This window comes from Dasypus novemcinctus, chromosome 1 (genome assembly GCF_030445035.2).
Source record: "Dasypus novemcinctus isolate mDasNov1 chromosome 1, mDasNov1.1.hap2, whole genome shotgun sequence".
Lineage (NCBI taxonomy): Eukaryota > Metazoa > Chordata > Mammalia > Cingulata > Dasypodidae > Dasypus > Dasypus novemcinctus.
The window spans coordinates 103,013,391-103,040,838 of record NC_080673.1 but is presented as its reverse complement, the minus strand read 5'-3'; the positions used below and the strand labels follow the sequence as shown (position 1 = coordinate 103,040,838).

Sequence of the window (27,448 nt, the reverse complement as noted above, 5' to 3'; positions counted from 1 at the left end):
TGTTTGGGTGTGGAAGGGACTTATGACCCCACACTGCACAGCCCATGAAGGCCTTTGCCAGTCTGTGATAACATTTGACAGTGCCTTTCTACTCTCCAGTCTTATCCACCTCCCACAATTTCTGAGGGAGGTGGGTTGGAGCTGGATATAGCCTTTGAACAAACAGAAACATTTTATGTCCATTTTCTCTCCTGTGCTTTTAAAAAACTCTCTACTTTCTCTGGATCCCACTTCATCACCACTAATATGAAACTCACAGAGAACCCAGCAATAGGAAGTGTCCTGTGATTTAATTCAGGGATGTTCTGAAGTCTGCTCAACATCTCCTTCAGCATATTGGACAACATAATTACACTATTCCTAAGTTTACGTGATGATTCATATTTACACAATTCTTCTACCAGCATCATCTCCTTAATCTTCATAATGATGTCATGTGTTGGTACTGTATTTTTAAGAAAAAGTGACAAATAGTCTCAGAATATTTGAATGACTTACTGAATGTAACATAGTAAGGTGTAGGCCATTTTCTGTAAATCTGGAGTACTGTCCATTTTATCAAGTAGGTAGTAGATATGGCAAAAAATAGGAACTTTTGAAATAAATATGTAACTATAACTAAACTTTTCTTTTCTTTTTTTTTAATTCATTTTTTAAAAAATATTACATTCAAAAAATATGAAGTCCCATTCAATCCCACCACCCCCACCCCCCACTCCCCCCACAGCAACACTCTCTCCCATCATCATGACACATCCATTGCATTTGGTAAGTACATCTCTGGGCATTGCTGCCCCTCATAGTTAATGGTCCACATCATAGCCCACACTCTCCCACGTTCCATCCAGTGGGCCCTGGGGGGATCTACAATGTCCCGTAATTGTCTGTGAAGCACCACCCAGGACAACTCCAAGTCCGAAAACGCCTTCACATCTCATCTCTTCCTCCCATTCCCCGCACCCAGCAGCCACCATGGCCACCCTTCCCACACCAATGCCACATTTTCTTTGTGGACATTGGATTGGTTGTGTCCATTGCACATCTATGTCAAGAGGGGCCTTAGATTCCACATGGATACTGGATGCAATCCTCCTGCTTTCAGTTGTAGGCACTGTAGGCTCCATGGTGTGGTGGTTGACATTCTTCAACTCCATGTTAGCTGAGTGGGGTAAGTCCAATAAATCAGAGTGTAGGAGTTGAAGTCTTATAACTAAACTTCTCATGACACCTTAACGATGAAGCAAAAATTGCAACTCTTTCCCTGTGAGCACCATAGGAATATCAAACAGGTGCCATGTGTTTCATATATTTACTTCATTCAACTAATTCCAGCAGTATTGAATAATTTACAACATGGTAGTTAATAGATGAAAACATTCTTGCAAAAATGCATCTCTGGGTATGTGTGCGTATATCCTTTTGCCTAGAAGCTTGTGCAATTTCTTTTTTCTTTTATATTCATACATTTTAATAAAGCATCAATCCATCAAAAGTGCATAATCAGTGGTATTTGTTATAATCACATAATTGTGCATTCATCACTTCTATCATTATTAGAGTATTTCAGTATTCAAATAGTAATAATAAATAAAGAAAAACCAGCCAGGGCGGTGGACTTGGCCCAGTGGTTAGGGCGTCCGTCTGCCACATGGGAGGTCCACGGTTCAAACCCTGGGCCTCTTTGACCTGTGTGGAGCTGGCCCATGCGCAGTGCTGATGTGTGCAAGGGGTGTCCCCGCTAGGGGAGCCCCATGTACAAGGAGTGCACCCCGTAAGGAGAGCCGCACAACGCAAAAGAAAGTGCAGCCTCCCCAGGAATGGCGCAGCACTCACGGAGAGCTTTCATGACAAGATGATGCAATAAAAAGAAACACAGATTCCTGTGCCACTGACAACAACAGAAGCGGACAAAGAAGACGCAGCAAATAGACACAGAGAACAGATAACTGGGGTGGGAGTAGGGAAAGGGGAGAGAAATAAATAAATCTTTAAAAAACAACAACAAAAAATCAGACAAAGGAGCTCATCACCTCCCAATCTCTCTGTTCACTCTGCCATACATAGTTGCTATTCTGTTTCCATCTCTATAGTTTATTTGTGTTTATATTTGGAAAAATAGTCTTATGTTTGCAATATTACACTTACATATATTTTACATGAGGTCTCACTCTTATACATTTACCTGTTGCAGTTTTAAGCTTTCTTTCTAGTAATATATATGACTTTAGATTTTCCCTTTCAACCACATAGTTCCATTCTTTTTTTTTTGGATGACCAGTGCATGAGATTGTTTATTTTTTCATCCATTCTTAGACTATAAAAATGTTACATCAGAAATGTAAGGGATTCCCATATGCCCCACTTCCCACCTCTCCCACACTTCCCATTCATTACAATTGATTAATACATATTGGAACATTGCTGCTAAGCATGGATTGCAGTTTACATTATACTTTAAACTCTCTCTTGCATAATTTTGTAATTATGAGAAGACATATAATAGCTTGTATCAGTCATTGCAATGTCATTCAGGACAATTCCAATGTCCTGAAAATGCCCTCATATTACACTGACTTTATCTGTCTCCTTCCCCTCAGAATCTCCAATGGCCCCTGCCTCCACATCAGTGATAAAGTTCTTCCATTGCTGGAATCACAATAAGTCTATTGTAGAATACCAGTGCACCTACTCTACTCCATCATTCATTCCCCAATCCTGAGGATTCTGGGATGGTAATGCACACTCTGCTTCTAATTGAGAGGGGTCTTAGATCCCATGGGACAGATGGATGGGACAGATGGATGCATTTGCAGACTCTCTGTTTCTTGGAATGGGCATTGTCCTGGGTGAGTCCAGTGAACTGGAGAGTAGGTATTGCAAATCTTTGAGATTCAGGGCCCAACTGGCACATGGCAAGCCCAAAGATTTAAGTCTTTCGTACATAAACCTATCAATTCTATTAGTAACTATAGGTTCAAATATAAGGGGCAGAAGATCCGTGTGTAGGAAAACCAAGACCAACTCAGTCACACTGGGAAGCATAAATTCCAAAGTAGAGCCCTTGGGCAGGGTACTAAACTCCTCAGGTGTCAGCCTCACCTATAATGTGTGGATGTCTCCAGAGCCCTCAGAAGACCTGCCATTTGAGGCAATATTTACTGTGTCAGTCAATGAGCTCCTGCCGAGACATGCATAAGGGTTACCTCTCGAATGACCCCCAGACTCACTGTGAAGTCTCTTAGCATATAAACTCATTTGTCTTTACTCTTTCCTCCCTTCACCAGGGTCTTGTTCCAGTTGTGCCATTTTTTAGTAAATTCAGTTTACATGCTGAGTTCACGATGGCTTTATTACTATCCCTGTTCTTCAAGTTCGTATATTAGTTTTCAATGATTCTATCTCAATTGTTAGTCAGTTGTAATTAGGAAGACTAACTGTTTAATTTAATTGAGTAAGGATTACTGATATGTTGAGTACAGTACTAAAAATAGTTTAGTTTTCCCTTGAATATCCAAAATCACTTCCCATTTGGCAATAAACCTGCCTTTATTTCAAGTGAATATCCTATATTCACTGTAAGCAAACAGTATAAACAGTAAAAACCAATTCCCTTTACTTTAGGAAAATGGATACAACTCCCAGGATTTAGATCTGGATCTTCTCCACTTTTAACTCTGAACTATACAGTCTCATGCTACAGTTTTTACCCTAGAGCTTTTGAATATTTCATAAGCTGCAAAACACAGGTGGAGTTTATGGAAATAGAAGTCAATGGCTACAAGCAAATTAGGCCATCAAGTGTGTGTTGGGGGCACAAATAATGAATGGTCCCATCCCTGGGCTGCATTGACCAAAGGAAGCAAAGATTCATTAAGGCTTTAAAGTACAAGAAGTATCCCTACTCAGTGACAGAGAACACGTATAGAATGATTAGTAAGGAAATTTTACTTGCTTCCATTACTTAGCTGATTTTCAGTTCACCTGTTTCTCTCTTGAAGTTCAGACAATTGCTTGAGAAGTGATTTCAGGGAGCACAGAGACTTTTTCGGGCACAGAAAAAACTTGTATGATATTGTAATGGTAGATATATGAGATTATGCATTTGTAAAAATCCACAGAACTGTGCAACACAAAGTGTGAACCTAAAATAACTGGTGGGGTAAGCAGCTGCGGCTCAAGCAGTTGAGCTCCCATTTACCATATGTAGGAACTGGTTCAATCCTGGGACCTTCTGGTAAAAAAATAAAAAGGTATCCCAGACCTGCGTGGTGAGGAGAGGCAGAGATCCCCGTGCAGTGTAGAGATACATCAAAAAGACAAAGATGTTAGCAGATTAAAAAACAAATAAAGTACCCTTGGACTTTCGTTAATAATAATAATATATCAATATTGTGTAGAATGTATCCCATTAATGCAAATGATAGGAATAGGACAAATTGCCCAAAAATGTAGTGGAGGGTGTATATTGAGAAAACTTTCTGTGCAAATTTTCTGTAAATCTAAAAGTATTCTAAGAATAATTTATATTAAACACACACACACAAGTTTTCCAGTGATTTCTGTTTCTCTGGGAATGCTCCCACGTGTATTTATTGATAACGTCTCCCAAGGGCAGAGTCGATGCTGTTTGGCTGGTGTCCTAGGTGATGCGGGCCTGGGGCAGTCAGAAGGTGGGTGTAAGTGAAAGCGTCCATGTGGATCAGAAGGTCAGCACTGTACGGATACTGATATAGAAAAGAAACATATCAATTACTTTCACACAAGATATTTGATACTCCTTTTCATGAGTCCAAGATGTATTTGTGGTTTGTCTTGTGGGAAACCTGGTTGTGTTTCAGCCACTCAGTTCCCATCTCTTTACATTCATGTGCAAGCACATAAAAAGGAAGCTTATTTTTAATCCTTCTCTCTGAGTTTTCTTAACCATAAGCCTCACTCATAACATTGTAACATGCCTTCCTTTGGACTTCATTCTAGAGCAACATATTCAAAAATCATTTTTGGAATCACTAGTGACTGGCATATTAATATAAAATGGTAATGGGTAGTAACTTGCAATAATTTCTTGCTCTCTGCCATGTAGTTTTTCGATGCTTTTCATGGGTTATCCCATTTAAACCTCAGCCTAAACAAAAATGCCAAGAAACAATGATAATATTTGTTGACTATGGTGTAGCACATTACATATATATATATATATATATATATATATATAAACACACAAGAATGTGTATCTGTACATATATATTTGCCTTTATGTATGCATGTCTGAGTTCTTGTGCACTTGTACATTGTAATATAAAATAAGTTGCCTTGGTTAAGAAACAGGTCTAACATTGAATACTGTCTCCCTTGTTTACTAACAACATGTTCTCTCTGAGTCTTATTTTCTCCTTTCTTATATAGTGAAATTAAGACTAGATATCAGCATTCATTTGAAATCACATGAGATAATGCAGGGAAGACACTTTATATATTAGCTGGTGCTTTGTAGATACATGTTTCTTTGCTTTCTCTAGAATATATATATACTTGTATATATAATTGTATATAATGTTTAGTAAAATATGATATGCCTCTGCTTGCCTAAGATAGAGTATTTAAACTGCAACCCTCATGAGAAGCAGTGTCAGGTTGCAGAAAAATATGGTCTGTCGAACTAGACGGTGAAGTTTGAGAAAACGGCTTATTACTAGTTGTGCCTCGTATCAATCCAGGCAACAAAATTCACCTTATTAAGTGAAGGTAAAATTTAAATATTAGAAACACAAAATATTATGGGCTTAAATTGCTAGATATTTTTTAAAAGAGGATTTTGGATGCTACCTTTTTTTAGTAACTTTCATTTGTGAGAATATTTTAAATACATCTAAAAGAAATAACAATAACAGGTGGTGTCTTTTATGAAAAACCATGAAGATATGTAGGAACAACAACGCCAGTGTAGCTCCACCTCCTCCTTTGCTGAAATTTCTGGGCGTCCTGATCATAATCTAAATCCCCATCCATTGAAGGTCAGGCTGCATTAGGGGCCAGGCAGAGGCTGTGGGGGCTCCATGGTCTGAGGGTGACTGGGTGAATCTGATCCTCTTTCCTTTCAGAGTGAGTGCCCACCTGTCCAGAGGCTGGAGTGCTCTGTCAGGCAGGTTTGTGGAAAGCCACAGAATCTGGTTTTAGCAGAATAGTAAAAGCAAGGTAACTACTCTTGGAGTCTACCAGTAAGATAAAATGTTCTACATGCAAATGAATTTGTGAGGGACAACCTTGCTTTCCACCTTCTCATAGATAGGTCATATCTCTGAGAAAAATATTTTTCCATGTTAGCCTAACTCCCATGATACACACACACACACATATATATAAATCTACCTTTTTCCAGATCGAAGAAGTTCAAATCCTTCATTTATTTTTTCAAAAGGCAAAACATGGGTTATTAATGGATCAAGTGGAAACTTTTTGGCCAAAAAATCAGCTACAAGTTTGGAGACAGAATCTTTACTCTTAAAGCCTAGAAAATAAGAAGACATCATTGGTAGATTAAGGAAGTGTTAAAGAGTATAATTGGTGGGAGACATTTCAAAGAGAATTAAAATCAAAGTGTATAAAATGAGCCTTATTCCACATATTGCTATTACTTGGGTTATAAGAGATCATGTGCTTTAACATCGTTTTGTAGTGATTTTACTGTTTTTGTTGTTGCTTAACCTTCTTAAATTAGGGTCCTTCATTATCAGCTCTCTCATTGCAGAATTCTAGTACAGATGATTATGCCCAAATACAGAGGTCAATTTAGCAGTTGTCTAAATTTGAGCAAAGGTTGCAGAAATGGACAATTGCTATGGAGGTTCTCAGTCCTATAGGATATTTCAGTATATTTTACAGCCACCAGTATCTAAAGAATTTTTGCTATAGTCCCTAGGTAGTAAATTGGGATATCAGAAATTGTGTCTTGAGAGTTTCACCGTGCACTAGTTCCACATCTATTTGATTGGAGACCAAAAATGCATCAGGACCTCTAATTTATCTTCGACCACATTGTTTTTCAAAACCGAACATTGTCATTTATTTATTTATTTATTTTTTGACTTTTTTAAATTGACTTTGTAATAATATCACATTAAAAATATATATATATGAGGTCCCATTGAACCCTACCACCATTTATAAAACAGAACAAAACCTGAGTATAATAGTAATTAATAATAGTTAAACTTAACTACATACCACCAAAAAATGTGCCTTTCCAGGTGCGTCCAGACAACAGCAAAATAGGGTTCACGGAGAGATTTTGGGAAGATGGAGGCACCCCAATAATGACACTCATGCCAAATGCCTCATGACAGCATGACAGGGCCTCAAGCTGGAATGAAATTATTTTTAGAATTGTTAAAATAGGTTCTCTGATAGTTTCTCCTCATGGTACACTACAAAAATTCATACGTTATTGGCCTGGAGTTTGGTACTTCAAAGACAGGTTATGTCTTTTGATTCTCTGTTCACATTTTTGTGTATATTAGTGGCTGTGACATGAGGGAAGATACAGAAAATATTTTTGGATAGAGAACTTATGTAGGTAATTATGTCTGCACACTTTTTTTCTTAAAATGTATTCAAGAGGCAAATATTATTAAACATAGATGAAGCTGCTTCCTCTAAAAGGGTAATTTTTCATCATCATAAGAATCTTAGGACAATCCATGAAGAGGTTAATCATTTCTTATTTATTTATTTAGTAGGTAGCTTTGACCTTGTACTTAGCTCAGGTATTTTGATGGTGTACAAAATGTTTCATCAATTGCATCATTAAAATTTGCCTCTTGTCCAATGGATGCACTTCTTTATATTAGATTCTTATTTTATTGTTCATCTCTAAATTGTACTTTTTATACATGTTATTTTTATCTCCCGAAAGTGTATATTGGTTTTACTTTAAACTTCACCTCTTATTCCAGAATCTCAAAAGACAATCCAGAATTCCTTGTTCTAAAGTTTTGAGTACACTCTGTAGAGAGAAAATGGTTTAGGATTCCACAGGAATGTGGACTTCTCAATCCTTCAGGTTTGGCATATGATTTAGAAGATCAGACATCCATAGATCTTGTGGTTATCAGATGTTTGTCACCATTGAAGAAAGTATGATCTATGTCTATGTACGAATACAGGAGAAAAACAATAAAAAAGATCCCAAGGAAACAAACTGCCATCTTACAAAAGTTGGATTCTCTTGGAAGTTCAGTTGTCAGTGGGATATTGTCCCAGATCAAGACTGCAAAGATCAGTACTCATAGGGCATTCCTGCTCAGCAAGAACGCTGCTGCAGCTTACTGGGGAATCTCAACTTTGTCAGTAGGTTCTAGAGAATTCTGGTTATGTGAGATGTATTTGGAGACATGGTAGCCATCACAATAGATGATACTTGTATTTATTGAAAGTAATATTATGAGCATTACAAACATAAGTAAGCGCTTCAAGATTGGAAATAGTGTTTTATTATAGCACCCAGTGAAATTAACTGAGTTTTACCCCTATCCAGGTGGCTCAGTTTTCTTATGCATGTAATGCCATTTTATGCTTATACTGATTGTGAGAATTGTATGCTCTTTAACATTATTGTACGTGCTTGTATTGCTATTGGATATGTCTGCATTAAATTTGTTTGATAGGAAAATCTGTCAATCATTTTTAGGTTTCAGTCCCAAACATGGAGATTGGGTGCTGATTAAATGACAAGCCCTAAGATACCTGCTTTGGGAATATCTAGCAATGCATTAAATGGTAATTTTTTCAGAGCATATATATTTTTAAAAATAAAATGATTTATTTTGGGTATATTTGTTCATTATTCCATAAGTCAAAGTATTCTTGTAAAAGAAATATATTTATTAAACAAAATTTATTAAAACATTTTTGTTAAGTATATGGGGAAAATAAGAACTCAGTTTGAGAATAGATTTGTATGGTTTATTTTATCTTAAGTTTGAATTTTTTTACTAACATTTTATAAGAATATATTTATAATGACTTAATATATAATAAACTCTACATGGAAACTATGATGTGAGATATGTTTGCTGAACTGCAGCAATGAAAGTTTCCTTTCAAAGCAGTTTGATGTTATTTATGAACGCCAAAAAGATATTCATTTTTTTTTGTTAACCCATCTGTTCTTCTGGGCATGTTTGTATTAAATTTAAAGATTTAAAGTTGATAATACTCAAATAAATCAAATTAGAGCTTTGATTCCACCATTGTCAGTAGGGTATAACTCAGGGTTGAGTACCTAATCCCTTGGTGGGCTGAAAGAAACAGACACACAGAAGACACAGAAAAGGAGAAAACTTGGTCATTTTGGTCCTGCCTTGTGACAGAAAGGAGAAGTCTCAAATGCTAAAGTCTTGGGCCATTCACCTGATAGTTTGCAGCTGAGGAGACCAGAGCCCTGTGCCATAGAGAAGGCCACACACAAACAAAAAGGAATCTTCCAGCTTACAGCTGAGATAGGAAGAAGCTGGGCCCACCAAGCCTTGAGAGGAAGGCTGAACCATTGCAGAGATCAGCAATCGACTTTCTTTAACATGTGGCAACCAACTTTGGTGAGACAGTACCTTTATGGTACCTTGAGTTGGACCCTGTAGGACATCGTAAGTGTAAGCTTAAGCTTTTTACCCAAATATATACCCTTTATAAAAACCAACAGATTCCTGGTACTTTGCATCAGCACCCCTTTGACTAATACTCTTTTAATGATGAATAAAGTAATCATAGATAAGAAACAGGGGACAGAATATTGCAATTCATAATTTAATAAGAGTACATTTAAATGATACTATATTCTGTTCTTTAAAAACAAGCCCTCGATTCCACAAGCACTAATCAACATTTGTCATGTACATACCACAGAGTCGATCTGACCAACGGCTTCAAATGAAAAGTCCACGCCACCCCCAGTCATTTCCTTCAGCACCTCATGGATGGGTTTCTTGAAATCCTGAGGGCAGATGCACTCAATGGCCCCCAGGTCTTTGGCTTTTGCAAATTTGTCTTTGTTGATATCCACCCCAATGATCCTGGCTGCTCCAGCTGCCTTACAGCCGATGATGGCAGACAAGCCAACTCCTCCAAGGCCAAACACAGCACAGGTGGAGCCCGGGGTGACCTGTATTTTCAGATAGGACAAGAATGAATTAAGTAATGATTGTTAGCAACAGTCTAAGCTGGATAAAGTGTCAACCCTTGGTGCTTATCAAGAAGTATTTGGACTTCTCTGTCTACCCTGCTGAAGTATGAACAGCTTGTTTGTCTCTGATAACCTGGTCAATTTCTTTGGGACATGCTCTCAATTCCTTCTGGGGCCACATTCTATCCATATCATATCCAAATTCTGTAGAGTATGTCAGAGCTCTTATAGTTTAAGGAGGAAAGCTGTCACTTAATTTAGAGGAATTATTCATGAGGCCTGGGGGAAAAGGTTTCTCGACAATCTGAGTATACGTGAAATTATTGCTTGTTGTCATTCTTACTTTGGCAACATTGACTGCAGACCCATAACCAGTAGAAAATCCGCAGCCAATGAGGCAGACTTTCTCCAGTGGGGCAGCTGCATCGATCTTGACCACTGAGATCTCATCCACCACTGTGTACTCAGAGAAGGTGCTGGTGTTGATGAAGTGGTGGATGGGCTTCCCTCTGCAGGTGAACCTGGTGGTGCCGTCTTGCAGGGTCGCCTGATATTTCGTCATACTAGTCAGTGTGACAGAGAGACAGGAGCAGATGGGCATGAGACAGGAGCTCACCTGATGTGTTACCTAATTAGCTCTACATGAAAATGAAAAGAGACCTACTCCATTTACCTGCAGTAGTTGGCTTCTGGGTGTTTACAAACGGCACATTTTCCACACTGGGGAAGACCCACTGGGATGACTTTATCACCTGGAGGAAGATAAAGCAATTTAATATTAAATTTCTACCCAAGAATTAATAGAACAGGAAACTAAGCATAAATATATATATTAGAGGCTTATGTCTCAGAAAGATTTCCCAAGAAATAGAGTGAAATCACCACTGTCACTGGTGATTTTTTTACCAATTTTTTTTTTATGGTCCTGAGGATTTGCAAAGAAGAATGCAAATATGGAAAACAACATGAATTAGTATTATTTTACTCCATGAATAAATGTCTTTTATCACATGTGAATTGCTACTAGGGCCTTATCCACTTCATCTCACTTCATCTTTAATTAATAAATACTCTCACTATAAATGTTAATATAAATTTTAGTTGTGTGATGACCACCATAATGGTGATATGACATTTTGTAATAGTTTGGGTTATAATAATATTGAGGGTTTAGTAACAATGGATTTTAAAATCTCTTGCTTTTCTTACTAGGAAGTGAATGCTTAGCTTTTGTTTAGTACTTTTAAAGGAATACTAAAATGTAAGAGAAATAGGAGGAATTTGCAAAATTTCTCTGAATACTTCTATCTTTCCTAAGAGAGGCACTTTCTTGTAGAAGAAGAAACCTTGACTTACATTAGGCAGATAATTAAGTTTGTGAATTATCTCTTTTTTCCTATGGTAGAGGGAGCAGGGGTAAAAGCAAGGGTGTCATTTTATTATGCATATTTTTGTAAACAGGGAATATAAAAAGTTCAAACTCAAACCAGACAACATCATTTTTTCTGTTCATGGGTCAGTTAAATATTTGGTAAAGGAAGAGATTATATATACTGGCTAAGGAAATTTAAAAAATTTAACATAATTTTTACTTTAATCAACCATGCAACCTCTTCCATACAATCAAAATAATGATTGGACTAAACACATTTAATAATCTTTAGGTGGATTTGATAACATAGAAATTTTCTATTGAATTCGCCCTTACCTCTAAATTATTCATCTGCATCAATACAAAACACAATTAGTATAAATTAAATGCTAAAAATAAATATTTAGTCAGTATTCATAATCAGACATTTTTAGGTCTGGTTAAAGTAATAAAATAGACACTCTTCCGGCAGGATTCTTTCTGCCTTGTCCCTCCCTCTGGACTGTTTCATTTGTTCCATGTTCAAGAAGGGAGGCCACATAGGAAGAGGAATCAGTGAACAGGCTCCATTGCTGGGGTCTTGTGAAGATCTTTTTCTTCCCCCTGCCTCAGTTTCCTCATCCACGATGTATGACCTTGTGGGACCTGAACAAAGCCCACTCTCAAATTAGAGGTGTAGTGGACATCAACATTTCAGCGTCCACAGGATGGAGGAATAAAATATGGATTAGAGTGGACTTACTCGTATTCTCCAAAGAACTACTGTGACAAGCAATGGAAGAAATTGTAATGTTGATGTGGAGAAAGTGGCCATGGAGTTGCAGGGCAGGGAGAGGGGAGAAGAGATGTGATGTGGGGGCATTTCCAGGACTTGGAGTTGTCCTAAATGATATTGCAGGAAAGATGCTGGACATTATATATCCTGCCATAACACACTGAATATACTGGGCAGAGTGTAAGCTAGAATGTAAACTATTATCCATGTGGTACAGCAGTGCCCAAAATGTATTTACCAAAGGCAATGAATGTGCCACAATAATGAAAAAGGTTGTTAACGTGGGATTAGTGGGGTGGAGTGGCATGTGGGGTAAATGGGAACCTCTTATATTTTTTAATGTAACTTTTGTGACCTATATATCTTAAAAAAAAAAAAAAAAGACACATTCCCTGAGTATGATTCCTTTACCTGGTTTGACTGCAGTCACCCCTTCGCCAACGCTCTCCACGATGCCAGCTGCCTCGTGGCCTAAAATCACAGGAAGTGGAGTGAGAAGATCCTCATTTATCGCATGGTCATCTGACTGACAGATCCCTGTGGCCACAGTCTGTCGGGGAAAGTAGAGTGATTCGATTCAGATAAATAAATGTATGGTCCACAGAGAGACTTAATGCATCCAATTCCCTGAAGTTGGATTTCTAGAATTTTCAGAATTTTGCTAATGCCTACTCTTCCCAAATGAAAAAATTCATTTAATCCCTGAGATTATTTAGTTTGATATTATCATTCCCTTTCTTTTCTTACATTAGACAATTTGGTATAATTGCAAAAAATTGTTTCTGTAACATGTAAAGTCTTATATAATATACACTAACGCATGCTCTCTATAGAAATTTCACATTATCACCCAGAAAATAATCCTTTATATTTTAACATCTACCATTATGAAATATTGATATATATCTTTTTATATTTAATTTCTCTACGAACACACACATTCTTTTTATAGTTTCGGAATAGTACTCTTCCTTTTTATTGGGATCACGCTGATCAACCTAACAATTTTAGTGACATGTACTATTTATATCTTTCCTGACAATAAATGTAGTTCCATTGTAATGATTACCATAATTTATATAAAAATCTTCTCAATGGGTTCTAAGTTGGTTCTACTTTTAATATACTTAGACTTTCAAGAACATAAAACACATAGAGACAGAAAGTGGTTTCACCTTAATACGAACTTCATAGGCCTTGGGGGGTGCGACCTCCACCTCCTCAATGGACAAGGGTTTCTTTAGTTCCCAAAGCACAGCTGCTTTGCATTTTATTACCTGGAAAATCAAATACAAGATAATACCTGTTTTCACCAAAGCTTGAAGTCAGGGGCTTTGTCTTTCCATCTTTGTATTGCCACATTTACCCCTTGTGTAGAACAAAGAACTGCTATGTTAAAATGAACAAACTCTGGTTAGGAGAGTAATAAAAATCATTTAAAAAAATTGTAAAGCATTAACATAGGGAAATGGAAACAGGATTCGACATAATGAGAAGTGAGACAAATTTGAATTAATTGTTTGATTCTAGACGCACAATCTTTGGTTTGTGTATGAATTTCTGAGTCACTGTTATTTCATTGATGTTGCAGAAGGTTGTCTATTCATTAAAATCTACTACACTCTTGCTCAACTTTTTGCTTATGGCAAATCAGTCTGAGTTTATGATAACAGGTAAGATATGTTTCCTGCACTTTGGAAATCTTTTTTCTTTTTTTTGATTCGCTGTTTCCCTGTTTGCCTTTTTATTATTAATATTATTATTTTTCCCTTCCTACCTCTTGTGTGTGATTCTAGTTACTTTATTCATTTGGGACATTGCTTTTGCCTATCTGTTTTATTACCTGATTTATGTGTAGCATCTGCTTTCAGAGATATTTGAACCAAAAATACACGGGTTAAAACACAAATGGCATATGCAAACCCACTTCCATATGAACACATAGCTTAAAATCAGGAGAACTGTGCTTGTTTGAATAGCAAGCGCAGATAGCTTAATTTGAGAAGTTCTTCAAGAGTTAAACACATATTTTCATTGTTATGAATGGTCCTTAAACTATGTTTTCACTGTGGCAAAGTGTACAGATCAAGTGCTTCTGTACTAGCTAAATGACACACCTGCAAATATGATTGAATCAATTCAATGGGAATTTTTTCCTTTGAAATTAATTTCCATTATTTATTTCTCAAATACTGCCAATTTTCAGGCTTTGTGCTATGGGCGATGCCACGATAACAGAGGAATTGGAAAATGGGCACTGATTATAGTAAGTCCTGTGTATTGGTTCCGGTGTGTTAACAGCCTCTGTGTGGTTTTTTCATGCACTTCTATACCTGACATTTAACCTTAGAAGGATGGAAATATTTAGAGTAAATAGACTGATTATGGGAATAGCCTTTTCTTCACTATAGTTTAGGATTTCATATTTTAGTATTTATTGCTTCTAATTGATATATAAAATTTAAATTATGGATTAAAAACTATATCCATTTATTTATTATGCAATAAATTAAACCATTTATATTTATTTATTATAAAATAGAGAAAATATTTCCAAAAAAAATTTTTTTACTTACTTTTCCTGCTGTGCTCATGTTGATTCTTTCTTTGCAGGCCAGGGACTGGGGAACTCTTGTGGACTTCCTCCCTATTTGAGGACATAGATAGATATATTGCCAGATATTTTGTTTGCATTAGTAACACTTAATTCTGTACATGTGACCTGGGTTTTATAAGCCACACCTACCAGTTCTTTCTCCAACCAAGTTGAATAATTTGTGAAGAACATAGAACCCATATTCAAAACTGAACTTTGTTTACAAAAAGGCAATTTCCAAAACAGTATTTTGATTGCATAAGGTTCAATATTTCCACACAAATAAAATATAATCACTCTCTCTTCAATCTACTTCATCTTTCTCCCTCCCCAAACTCACAAATGTAGTTTAGAGTTCGGGCTTCTCTTATCTGCATTAAACTCCATTTTCCAACCTATTTGTTGCGGGTAGACATGGAGGTGAAGAAGCAGGACGGATGAGGCAGGGCAGAGAGAGCCAGCTGAAAAAGGTGCTGGATTCAGCAGTCTCCTCTTCAGAGCAGAGAAGTTTTAAACCCAGAAGGTAAAAGCAAAGGGGCTCTCTGTCCTGGTATTTCTGCTCTAGGCAATACCAGCCAGCACTGACTGATGGCCTTCTCATGTCAGGCAGTAATCCAGGTACTAAGGGGAAGGCAATGGTGATGAAGAGGCGAAATCTACCCAGAGCCAGAGGTAGCCTGGAGCAGCGGCTGTGTTCATGGTCTTTGGGTTCAGGTAGATCCTGTTCCTTAGAAACCTTCTGAACAAGGACACAGTGTTTATTTGGTTTGTGTCTTGGTTTCCTTATTTCAAGATGAGCATGAATATTAGTATACCCAGCTGACAGGACTGTTTGTTAAATAAATGAGAAAATTCTTAAGGCACTTTTTATCAAGTCTAGCAGAAAGGAAAACCCTCAATAAGTGTAGGCTACAATTATTATTATAAATGAAAGGCCACAGTCTATTGCCAATAGTACAGGCAGACAACTAAGTCTTTTCATGTCAGCTGCCTAGAAAGCACTGCATTTTAACTATAAGGTAGCAGTTTGGGAGCAGAGGGGTGGGAAGTTGTCGCTGTGCCCAGAATAAAGTAATCTTCGTTTTAAAAGGAGGCTTTTTAGAGGAGCAGGCATTCAAACTATGCTTTGCATTATCTTGCAAAACAGAGAAAAGTCCACACTTTGGCATTTCTGTTGTCTTAGATTCCTTGTAACTGGTATGTTTAGGGTTTGCAGAGAATCGGACTTTGAATTCTTTTATCAACACTTAGAAGTGTTGTAACAAAAGGTACATACGGTTATTTCATTGGCTATTATCAGTCTCATGGGTCTTTTAACATGGCAGGACAAATCTCACTATTATCTTACTGGGAACAATTTCATGGGTTGCTCATGCAAAGTCAGGAATGTTTTATGACATAGTTGTTGCAAGTTACACAAAAACTGTAAACCTTTTCCGCAGCATAGAGGCGAGTGAGGTCCTATGATTTCAGGGTGTTGCTAATTAGGGAAGGTTTGAGGAAAGTGGAAAGTCCCTAACCTGGGTCTGGCTTTCAAGTCCCTTCACCACCTTACTCTAAACGGCTCATTCACCTACATCGTCTTTATTATCACGTTCTTAAGAAATGTGCATCTTCAATCTCCCCTAAATCTGAGCGCATCAACTGTAGACCTTGCTCACCCTGTTCTTTCTACCCAATTTTTCATCCCTGAAATCCACTAAATTTGACTCAAACTGAGACCCAGGTCAAGACCTGCTCATGGAGATGTGTCACTCCACTCGCAGTCACCCCTGCCTGCATCCCTTTAGCACCAGCATCCCTTTCCTGGCACTGGGACCCCTTCCCTTTTGTTGCTCCCTGTGTTTGCTGTGGAGATCAGTCTCTCAATCTCTTCTGGAAATTTCTGGTCAGAAGCCTTATATTTGATATGTATATCTTCTGTGGAGAGACGTGTATTCAAATATTTTCCCAGTTTTATATTTGTTTATTGTCTTATGTTGTTAAGTAAAAGCCTTTATTTACTCTGGATATTAAGCCTTTTAGGACCTGTGATTTCCAAATATTTTCTCTGATTCTATAAGTTGTCATTTTACTTTCACGATTAAATATTTTCAAGGATAAACATTTCTAATTTTGATGAGGTTCCAATTTCCTATTTTTTCTTTTGTTGCTGGGCTTTGGGTGTAAACTCTAAAAAACCATTAGCCAAACACAAGGTCCTAAAGAGGCTTTCTTATATTTTCTTCTCGAAGCTTGACAATTCTGGCTTCTATGTTTAGATTCTGGCCAATTTTGATTTTGTTTTTGTGTATGGTGTGAGCCGGGGTCCTTCTTTTTCGTAAATTGATAACCAGTTTTCCCAGCACCATTTGGTGAACAACCATCTGATTTTTCATTTCTTGTGTCTGTAAACACTACTGGTTCTGGGTGTTGCTCTTGTGCCCCACCTATCTGATGAATTCATTTATTAGCTCTAGGAACTTTGTTGCTGCTTTTTCTGGATTTTCTGTGGATGGGATCATATCATCAGCATATAGGGAACGTTTTATGTTTTCATCTCCAGTGTGGATCTGTTTTAATTTTTTCTTTCCTAGTTGCTCTGGGAAGAACATCGAGTATAGTGCTTATTAACAGTGGCAATGATGTGGGCTATGGGTCTAGGCTGTTCATCTCTTCATAGATAACCTAAGCTGTGTCCTGACCTGTGGGTGTGGGACAGTGAGAGGCTGCACCCTGCCCTTGGTGACCATGGCAACGACTCCAGTTCTGGAGAAACAGTTTAGCAATGCAAACTCTAGAAACTTTAAATATTCAGGGAAAATGAAAACCAAATGTGCTAAAAACTTATCTAGAATGTATGAAGTCCATGCTAAAAGCCTACCTAGGATGTGGAAGATATATGCTAATTCAAGCCTATTGAGCACTGAAACAAAGAACAGTTTGGCCCTTCCTCTGTGTAAATGGAACTCAAAAATCTTGTTCTGGGCTCAGATTTGAAACAGAAAGCTCCCACGTCCAGCCGGCCATCAAGATATCATTTTTTCCTTCTTAAAATCATTCCTGAGTCCTGGCCTCTCTATTCGCAAATAATTGAGCCTCTCTTGTCGTCTACAACAGTAACAGTGGGCATCCTTATCTTGTTCCTGATCTTAGAGGGAAAGCTTTCATTCTTTCACAGTTAAGTAAGTAGGGCTTTTCATATATGCCCTTTGTGATGTTAAGGAAGTTTCATCCTATTGTTTTCTAAGTGTTTTTATCAAGAAGGGGTGCTCTATTTTGCCAAATACATTGTCTGCATCTTTTTCTTTTAAAGCTTTATTTATTTATTTATTTATTTCCCCTCCCCCCCGCCTCTACCCTGGTTGTCTGTTCTCTGTGTCTATTTGCTGTGTCTTCTTTGTCTGCTTCTGTTATTGTCAGCGGCATGGGAATCTGTGTTTCTTTTTGTTGTGTCATCTTGTTGTGTCAGCTCTCCGTGTGTGCAGCACCATCCCTGGGCAGGCTGCACTTTCTTTCGCGCTGGGCAGCTCTCCTTACAGGGTGCACTCCTTGAGCGTGGGGGTCCTCTACGCGGGGGACACCCCTGTGTGGCGTGGCACTCCTTGGGCGCATCAGCACTGCACATGGGCCAGCTCCACACGGGTCAAGGAGGCCCGGGGTTTGAACCGCGGACCTCCCATGTGGTAGACAGACACCCTAACCACTGGGCTAAGTCTGCCGCCTGTCTGCATTAATTTTGATGTTCACATGCTTTTCCCCTTTAGTGTTTTAATGTGATGTAGTACATTAATTGATTTTGTTATATTGAACTGACCTTGAGTATGAGAGGGAAATCCCACTTCAAAATGGTGCATAATCCTTTTAATAAAGTAGTTGGATCCAGTTTGCTAGTGTTTTGTTGTGGAATGTTGCATCTATATTCATAAGAGATATTGATCTGTAGTTTTCTGTTCTTGTAGTATCTTTAACTGGCTTTGATATGAGGGTGATACTGGCCTCATAAAATAAATAGGAATTGTTCCTCCTCTTCAATTTTTGGGGAGACTTTGAGTAGAATTGGTGTGAAGTCTTCTTGGAATGCTCAGTAGACTTCACCTATAAGCTGTCTGGTACTTGGCTTTTCTTTCTCATGAGGTTTTTGATGACTGTTTTAATCTCTATTCTAATGACTGATTTGTTGAACTATTCTATTTCTTCTTGCATCAATGTAGGTAGTTTGAGTGTTTCTAAAAATTTGCCCATTTTATTTAGATTATCTAAATTATTGATGCACAGTTTTTCAAAGTATTCTTTTCCTCTTGTAGCCCATCTTATTTCAGTGGGATTGGTAGTAATGTCCCATTTTTCATTTTTGATTTTTACTATTTGTACTTTTGTTTTTCTTTGTTCTCTAACCAAAGGTATTTCAAAATTATTGCTCCTTTCAAAAAGCAACTGTTTTGTTGATTCTATTGTGTTTTCTTTCTATTTCATTTATTTCTGCTCATCTTTGTTATTTCCTTTCTACTGTTTGCTTTGTGTTTACTTTATTCTTTTTTTTTCTAGTTCTTACAGTTTTGAGGTAAGTAGTCTGATTTGAATTCTTTCTTCAATTTTAATGTAAGCATTTAGCCCTTTAATTTTCCCTGTTAGCTCAGCCTTTGCTTCATCCCAAAAACTTCGGTACGTTGCATTTCTATTTTCATTAGCTCTACTGCTTGCAGTGAGAATGGGTCAATGGGCACAGGTAGGCACTGTGCCGAGAGAGTAATTTTACTGTTCTTTACCAGACTTCATCAGTCTCTTTCTCCTGCTATTCCCTGCATGCTGTAGAGGGTTCTTTTGGTCTTAGGAGTTTTAAGATAGTTGTTTCAGACAGAACCTGCCTGTATAATAGTTGTTTTGGTGGAATGACTGTGTCTGGGAACTCCCTACTCCACAGTCTTCCTACAATCCTCTTCTTGGGATCATTTTTCATAAGCTTCTTTTGCTGTGTCCACCATTTTTACTTTTTCACTGGTGCTTTCCTGATTTTTATTCTCTTCCTTTGGATTGGCCATCATTTCCTGTTTCTTTGTCTTTTACTTGTTTGTTGCACACTCTAAATTTTGATATTTTAGAATGTCCACTCTGGGACTTATTCCATGAGATATCCATTTTTTGATATTATAATCTCCTAGTGATACAACAGAGATTTTCTTGTGCTTTAGTCCTCCATCCTACCAGAAGTGTACAGGGTCTCCCTGTTTCTGGGCCTGTGTCTTGTCCTGGATGCTTGCTTGCTTGTTCGTTGTTTGGAGATCTCGTGTTTACAGGTGTTTGGCTGTCTCCTCTGTTATCCAGGAGACAGGATTCCGTTCCCAAGATTTTGAAGCTGACAATCCTTTGTCCCAGATTTTCCACCTCTGTAATTTCTTAAACTGTTTTCCGTATCTCAAACTATTTTGCCTGGAGGACAAATTCTGGCAGGAAGGGCATGCAAGAGAAGTTTTGCTCAATACTGTTTCTCATCTGAGTCAAGGCCAGGGGCACAAGATGTGGGCAGGGACCAACTCCTGAATTCAATCAGGATGGAATCAGGAAGCCTACCAAGAGCTTCTTCCATGGCTCCCCACAGCTGGACTTTCTTGACCTGTCCATCAAATCAAATACAGTCTTTCAACGCTCTGTCCTCTGCCATCTTAAAATACAGTCCTTCAATGCTCTGTCCTCTGCCATCTTAAGGAAGTATAGAGTGTCTAAGTCCTCTCTGCCCTAGCCTTTGTCTGGTGTGAGTTGAACCAATAGACATTGTCACTTTTGTGTGGGCAGATTGAAAGCATGGCCACACTCAGTGCCGGGCACCGAGTGATATGAAGATGCTGATCAAAAACTGTGGTCAGTGACTGGGTGACTGGCTAGATCACGTTTGGTCTTGGGGACAAGATTTTTATGTCTCCTTCTGTCGGGTCTAGGCTCCATGGTGGCCTGCCACAAGAGTGAGGGATGGGCCAGTAGGCACCACATGGAGACAGCAATTTACTGTTCTTTAACATTATTTAGCAGATCTTCCTCCCTTTATTCCTTGGATGCTGGACAGTGTTTCAAAAAGAGTTGTTTAAGAGAGTTCCAGCCTGTTTGATAGTTGTTCTGGTAGAAGGTCTGAATCCTGGAGTTCCAGACTCCAATTTCTCCTCCTACTCCTTCATTCTTTATAGGCCCTATTCTTACTTCAAGAATTCAAGATCATTTCATCTCTGATAATGTATTTACAGATTTTTGAAGTTTTAAAAAATTTCCTTTCTCACATTATTTCTCCTACTATTTCTCTATTTTTTAAAACTTTTTTTCAGTATTTTATATTATAAATATGAAATAAAGAAATATTCTCTGCGCCTTCCTCCAAATTTGTGGTTTAAAAAAATTTCTCCTTCTTTTGAATAATAGGTCATTGACAAACTGTTTGGCACATCTGAACACATGTGAATTTGGTGGCAGAGGGATTTAAAATCTATGATTAGGTGCACCTTATTGTTGGGGAATCTGTATGGTCTTTAGGTTTTGTTCATTTATCTTGAGTTGGTGAGATTTTTCAAAGGATTTTTTGATTTCCTGTGTGCTGGATTTCGCTGTTAGAGTTCTGAAATCAAAGGAGCATTGGAGGACCCAAATATAAGTCTCTTGGGAGAAATGAAAGAGTCTAGAATTTTTCATGTAAATCTAGAATAAGTGATCTATCAAAGTCTCAAGAGTGTAAACCCGAAAGGGTATTTGAAGATGGCGTCTGAGTGAGTGCAACTTACCGTCTCTCCTGCGAAGAGGCAGCCGAGTGGGGTTGGAGTCTTGCCGGAGTGGGCCATCTTGGGAGCTTGCAGGGTGGAGGGTGTGTGAGCATCGATTTGGAGAGAGAGTGGCAGAGGTGGTGCTTTCTAAAGGTAGAATTGTGGCTCACAAGTACGGAGGTCGGAAGCTGTGGACTGGAGGGACCCATCTCCCTGGGGCTGACAGCCACGGTATTTCCTTGAAATCTGTCGGTCGTGCGGTGGCGTTCCTGGGACCTGTGGTCCCCAGATACATGGTCCCCAGGTCTGTGTCCCCTGAATCCATGTAGCCTGTTCCATGGACCTATATGCCCTGGGTCTGCAGAGTCCCGGAGTTCCCTTTCCAAAGTCCAGTGCTCCTGGAGGTCTGGGATTGCATTAGCCCTCTGGTTTTGGACTGACTCTGTGGGTGAGAGGGATTTTGTGGGGGGTGCAGTAGGGGAGCCTGGCTAGTGTTGGTTTGATTTTCTGGTGTTTCCCCTCCCCACTTTTTTCTTTTCTTTTTTTCTTTTCTTGCGCTTGGAGGAGCATGCCGGCTGGCTTGGGGAGAGTCTGGAAAGAGAGGAGTGGCAAATCTGCTGAGAAAGCCCAATTCACCTAAATACCCTGGGATAGGAAACTTGGTCAGGGAGAAGGTGGAGTCAGAAAATCAACTAGCTCTTTCATAGCACACCTAAAGGAGAGGGACGGTAGGAGTTGTTTTCCAAGCCTCCAATAGCATACATGGGTTTCCTGGTGAGGTGTGGGTGCTCTCTCTCTGGAAATTGAGTCATTGTTTTCTGTGGGGAGCTGATTCAACAAGGGCCCACTTGAATCTCCTACCGGACCTCTCAGGCAGCTTTCCTGCTGCCTGGGAGAGGGAAGTGAGGAGGGCAGAAAAAGAGGAATGTCAGATCCCTACAAACAGGATTCCTTGCTTGAAACTTTCCCTATTATTTGATTGGTTTTTCCTTGTTTTTTTCTTCCTCTTTTTCCCCTCAAGAGTTAAAGTTGAAGAACTAAATGCACACTTGGAGGAATTAGTTAAAAAACAACAAACTAACCCCAAAAGAAGAAGAAAGAAAGAAATAACAAAGATCAGAGCTGAACTAAATGAAATAGGAAATAAGAAAGCACTTGAAAAAATAAACAAAACCAAGAGCTGTTTCTTTGAGAAAATCAATAAATTGACAAACCCTTAGCTAGATTAACAAAGAAAAAAAGAGAGAAGATGCAAATACACAAAATAATAAATGAGAAAGCAGATATCACCACTGATCCCATAGAAATAAAGACTATTATAAGAGGATACTTTGAAAAACTATATTCCAACAAAAATGACAATTTAGAGGAAATGGACAAATTACTAGAAACACACAAGCAGCCTACATTGACAAAAGAAGTTGACAATCTCAACAAACCAATCACAAGTAAAGAGATAGAATCAGTCATTAAAAACCTCCTAACTAAAAAGAGCCCTGGGTCAGACGGATTCACAGGTGAATTCTATCAAACATTCCAGAAAGAACTAACACCTATCTTGCTTAAACTCTTCCAGAAAATTGAAACAGAAGGTACATTGCCTAACTCATTCTATGTTGCCAACATTACTCTAGTACCAAAGCCAAACAAAGACACCACAAGAAAGGAAAATTACAGACCAATCTCTCTAATGAATCTTGAGGTGAAAATCCTCAACAAAATACTTGCTAATCATATTCAACAACATATTAAACAAATTATACACCATGACTAAGTGGGGTTCATTCCTAGTATGCAAGGATGGTTCAAAATAAGAAAATCAATTAATGTAATACACCACATGAACAGATTGAAGGAAAAAATCATACGATCATATCTATAGATGCAGAAAAAGCATTTGACAAAATACAGCACACTTTCTTCATAAAAACACTGCAAAAGATCAGAATAGAAGGAAACTTTCTGAACATGATAAAGACTACATACGAAACACCCACAGCTAACATCATTTACAATGGTGAAATCCTAAAATCTTTCCCGCTAAGATCAGGAAGAAGACAAGGATGTCCACCATCATCCCTCCTATTTAACATAGTCTTAAAAGAACTTGCTCATGCACTGAGACACGACCCAGACATAAATGGCATCCAAATTGGAAAGGAAGAAATAAAAATGTCACTATTTGCAGATGATATGATCCTATACATAGAAAACCCTGAGACGTATACAACAAACCTTCTAGATCTTATAAATGAGTTCAGTAATGTCACAGGTTATAAGATAAATGCACAAAAATCAGTAGCATTTCTGTACACCAATAATGAGCAATTTGAAGAGGAAATCAGGAATCAAATATCATTCACAATAGTAAATAAAAAAATCAAATACCTAGGGATAAATTTAACTAAAGACGTAAAAGACTTATACACAGAAAACTACAAACAGTGTTCAAGGAAATCAAAGAAGACCTAAATAAATGGAAGAATATTACCTGTTCATGGATAGGAAGACTAAATATTATTAAGATGTCTGTTATACCAAAACTGATCTACACTTTCAATGCAATCCCAATAAAAATCAACACATTCCTTAATGAACTAAAGAAATTGCCTATGAAATTTATTTGGAAGGGAAAGAGGCCCCTAATAGCCAAAGACATATTGAAGAAGAAAAATGAAATGGGAGAAATCACACTACCTGACTTCAAAACATACTACAAAGCTACAGTAGTGAAAATAGCATGGTATTGGCACAAGGATAGACATGCTGACCAATGGAACCAAACTGAGAGTTCTACTACAGATCTTCATATATACAGCCATATGATATTCGACAATGTCACCAAACCCTCGCAACTGGGAGAGAATGACCTCTTCAACAAATGGTGCCTGGAGAACTGGATGATATCCATATGTAAAAGAATGAAAGAAGATTACCAGCTTACACCTTATACAAAAATGAACTCAAGGTGGGTCAAAGATGTAAATACAAAATCCAAGACCATAAAGACCTTGGAAAGCAAAGTACGGAAGCATCTGCATGACCTCGTAATAGAAAACAGATTCATGGACTTCACACCAAAAGCACGGGCAGCAAAAGAACAAATAGATAAATGGGACTTCCTCAAAATTAAAGCCTTTTGCACCTCAAAGGAGTTTGTCAGGAAAGTGAAAAGAGAGCCTACACAATGGGAGAAAATAATTGGTAATCATATAGCTGATAGGAGACTTATATCTTGCATATATAAAGAATGCCTATATCTCAAAAATAAAAAGACAAACAGCCCATTTAAAAAATGGGGAAAAGATTTGAACAGACATTTATCCAAAGAAGATATACAAATGGCTAAAAAAACACATGAAAAAATGCTCGAAATCACTAGCTATTAGGGAAATGCAAATCAAAACTACAATGAGATGCCACCTTAAGCCCATAAGATGGGCAGCTATCAAAAAAACAGAAGGCTGCAAGTGCTGGGGAGGATGTGGAGGAATGGGGACACTCATCCACTGCTGGTGGGAATGGAGAAGGATCCAGCCATTCTGGAGGACAGTCTGGCAGTTTCTCAAAAAACTAGCTATAGATTTGTCATACGACCCAGCAATTCTACTGCTGGGTATATACCCAGAAGATCTGAAAACAAGGACAAAAATTGATATATGCACACCAATGTTCATAGCAGCACTATTCACTATTGCCAAAATTTAGAATCAACACAAATACCCATCAACAGATGAATAGATAAATAAAATGTGGTATATACATACAATGGAATACTACTCAGCTATAAGAAGGAATACAGTACAAACACATGTGATAACATGGATGAGTCTTGAGAACCTTATGTTGAATGAAGCAATCCAGACATTGAAGGACAAGTACTACATGACCTCTCTGATATGAAATAAGTAAACCAAGATGTCTCAGAAAGCTAGAGACTGGATGATAAACTTTAAGGTAGTTGGAGTGTACAGGAAGGTTGTGAGTTGACAACTACTTGGGTAAAATCTATGATAAGCAGGAGGTAAGTATTTGTACAGGGACGGGATAAAATGGGTACATAGGGATAACTTAGGGTGGGGCTGTGTGGCTTTAGGGGTGCGAGGGATGGGAGGATGGTTCAAATTGCCCATGAAATTGTGGAGAGGGTGAGGGGAATATTTGATCACAGGAGATTGTCAGGTATGTAGTTGAAATTGTGGTGCAGAGAAAACTCGTTAGAGAATGTAATATGGAAGGTTGCCTGTTTGGGATGCTGAAAGGGGTGGCACCTGACACAGGGCAAGCTTCTGGGGATGTGTGAGGGCTCATTTTGCCATAGTGGATTATATCATTGGGTGGAGACCCATACAATGAGAGTGAAGGTAAACCCACGTCCTGGGGAGGACTGATGTTCTCAAACAGAGGGCACTGTATCTCTTGAGAGAATCGTTGGCTTCAGTGGGTTAGGGCAGTAAAGTATGTGAAGCCCTCAACAGTTTTGCAAGTATCTCTGAATATGGTCCCTCAGGTAATGAAGATTGATTGTCATGGTGTGCTCTAAGGGGAGGGGGCAGAGGTGTTGTATACATGTAATCAGGGTAACTTGGGGCAATGGAAGTGTTCCACAAGATCATGCCATGATGGATATAGGTCATGTTAAATTACACCAAAAATGTATAAAAGTTTACTGGTTAAAATGTAAACCATAATGTAAAATGTAAGATAACTAAAAATTTAGAAAATTGTATAGTCTAAAATATAAACCATAATGTAAACCTAAATGGAACCATGTTTGAAAGCTATCATTTCAATATCTGTACATTAGCTGCAGCAAATATAATATGAACATGTAAAAAAATCACTGTTGAGGAAGGGACAAAAGAGTTTGAGGTTGGATATGTTTGAGTACCATATATTGTATATGTGAATTACAGTGGCCTAAAACTTATGTCAAGAGAAATTTAATAATCAGGAAAAAAAGAAAGAAAGAAAGGAGGTAGACACTGAGGAAGAAATGGAAGAAATTGCCTTTCCGCTGTACATACAGGGCAACACCTGTAGCAGTGTTTCATCACATCATTTTGCCTTCCATGGCAAAATGTCAAAAACAAAGCTTTTTCATTTCTTTGATACCCCAATTTATTTTCCTTTATTTAATTTTTCTAAATTTCTGTGTATTCAATATCTAACCTTTAAACCCCTCACTATATTCCATTTTTCTATGAATGGAACCTGGCAATATATTGGGCTTCTTTTTTAAGGAAGTTTTGGACTACAGAGAGGTTCAACTATGGTGGGGAGGAGCACTTGTGTGGGGGGTCATTGGTGGGATGCACACGTTTGGGAGGGAGTTCTCCAGGGCATGTATGCAGGGTACATATAAAGGTTTGGATATTTTCATAGTGGTTTCAGTTGGAAATGACAGATGGGAGAGTGCTGAATTCCTGACCAGGGGAGTTCTATCACATTCCCCAATGGAACAGCAACAATCCCCCAAGCGCAATGGCAAAGACCAATAAGATGGATGGTCCAATGATGAGCCCTTGATACTGATGGCTCTGATTATGAGCCTGTGTGCCTGAAATATGAACTAGGCCTATAGCTGTGGGATGCCTAAGAGTTACCTCCTGAGAGCCTCCATGTTGCTCAAATTTGGCTCCTCTGTAAGCCAAACTCAGCATATAGATACATTGCCTTCCCTCCAGTGTGGGACATGATTTCCAGGGATGAGCCTCCCTGCACCGAGGGATTACTACTAAGCACCAGCTGATGATGTAACTACAGAAAGACCATAAACAAAGAGGTCAACTCAGACTGGCAGAAT

The 27,448-nt window shown here is 38.2% G+C and overlaps 1 protein-coding gene across 1 annotated transcript; it reads right to left on the bottom strand.

Moving 5' to 3' along the window:
- Positions 1-4,555: 4,555 nt before the first annotated feature.
- On the bottom strand, positions 4,556-15,390 carry LOC101419877 (alcohol dehydrogenase S chain-like). The gene is made up of 10 exons (XM_004453697.5): positions 15,261-15,390; positions 14,901-14,971; positions 13,500-13,601; positions 12,736-12,874; positions 10,851-10,929; positions 10,521-10,740; positions 9,896-10,156; positions 7,225-7,360; positions 6,370-6,508; positions 4,556-4,724 (listed from the first exon to the last, which is right to left on the bottom strand). Exons 1-10 carry the CDS (start codon positions 15,295-15,297, stop codon positions 4,700-4,702), a joined length of 1,209 nt encoding a protein of 402 aa, XP_004453754.2. The 5' UTR covers positions 15,298-15,390; the 3' UTR covers positions 4,556-4,699.
- Positions 15,391-27,448: the final 12,058 nt, after the last annotated feature.

Coding starts and splice junctions, on each gene's coding strand:
- LOC101419877 (XM_004453697.5), bottom strand. CDS start 15,297: ATGCAGATAAGAGAAGCCCGAACTCTAAACTACATTT. Junction 14,972..15,260: donor CCGAACTCTAAACTACATTT/GTGAGTTTGGGG, acceptor GTCCTCAAATAG/GGAGGAAGTCCACAAGAGTT. Junction 7,361..9,895: donor TTGGTCAGATCGACTCTGTG/GTATGTACATGA, acceptor ATTTCATTCCAG/CTTGAGGCCCTGTCATGCTG.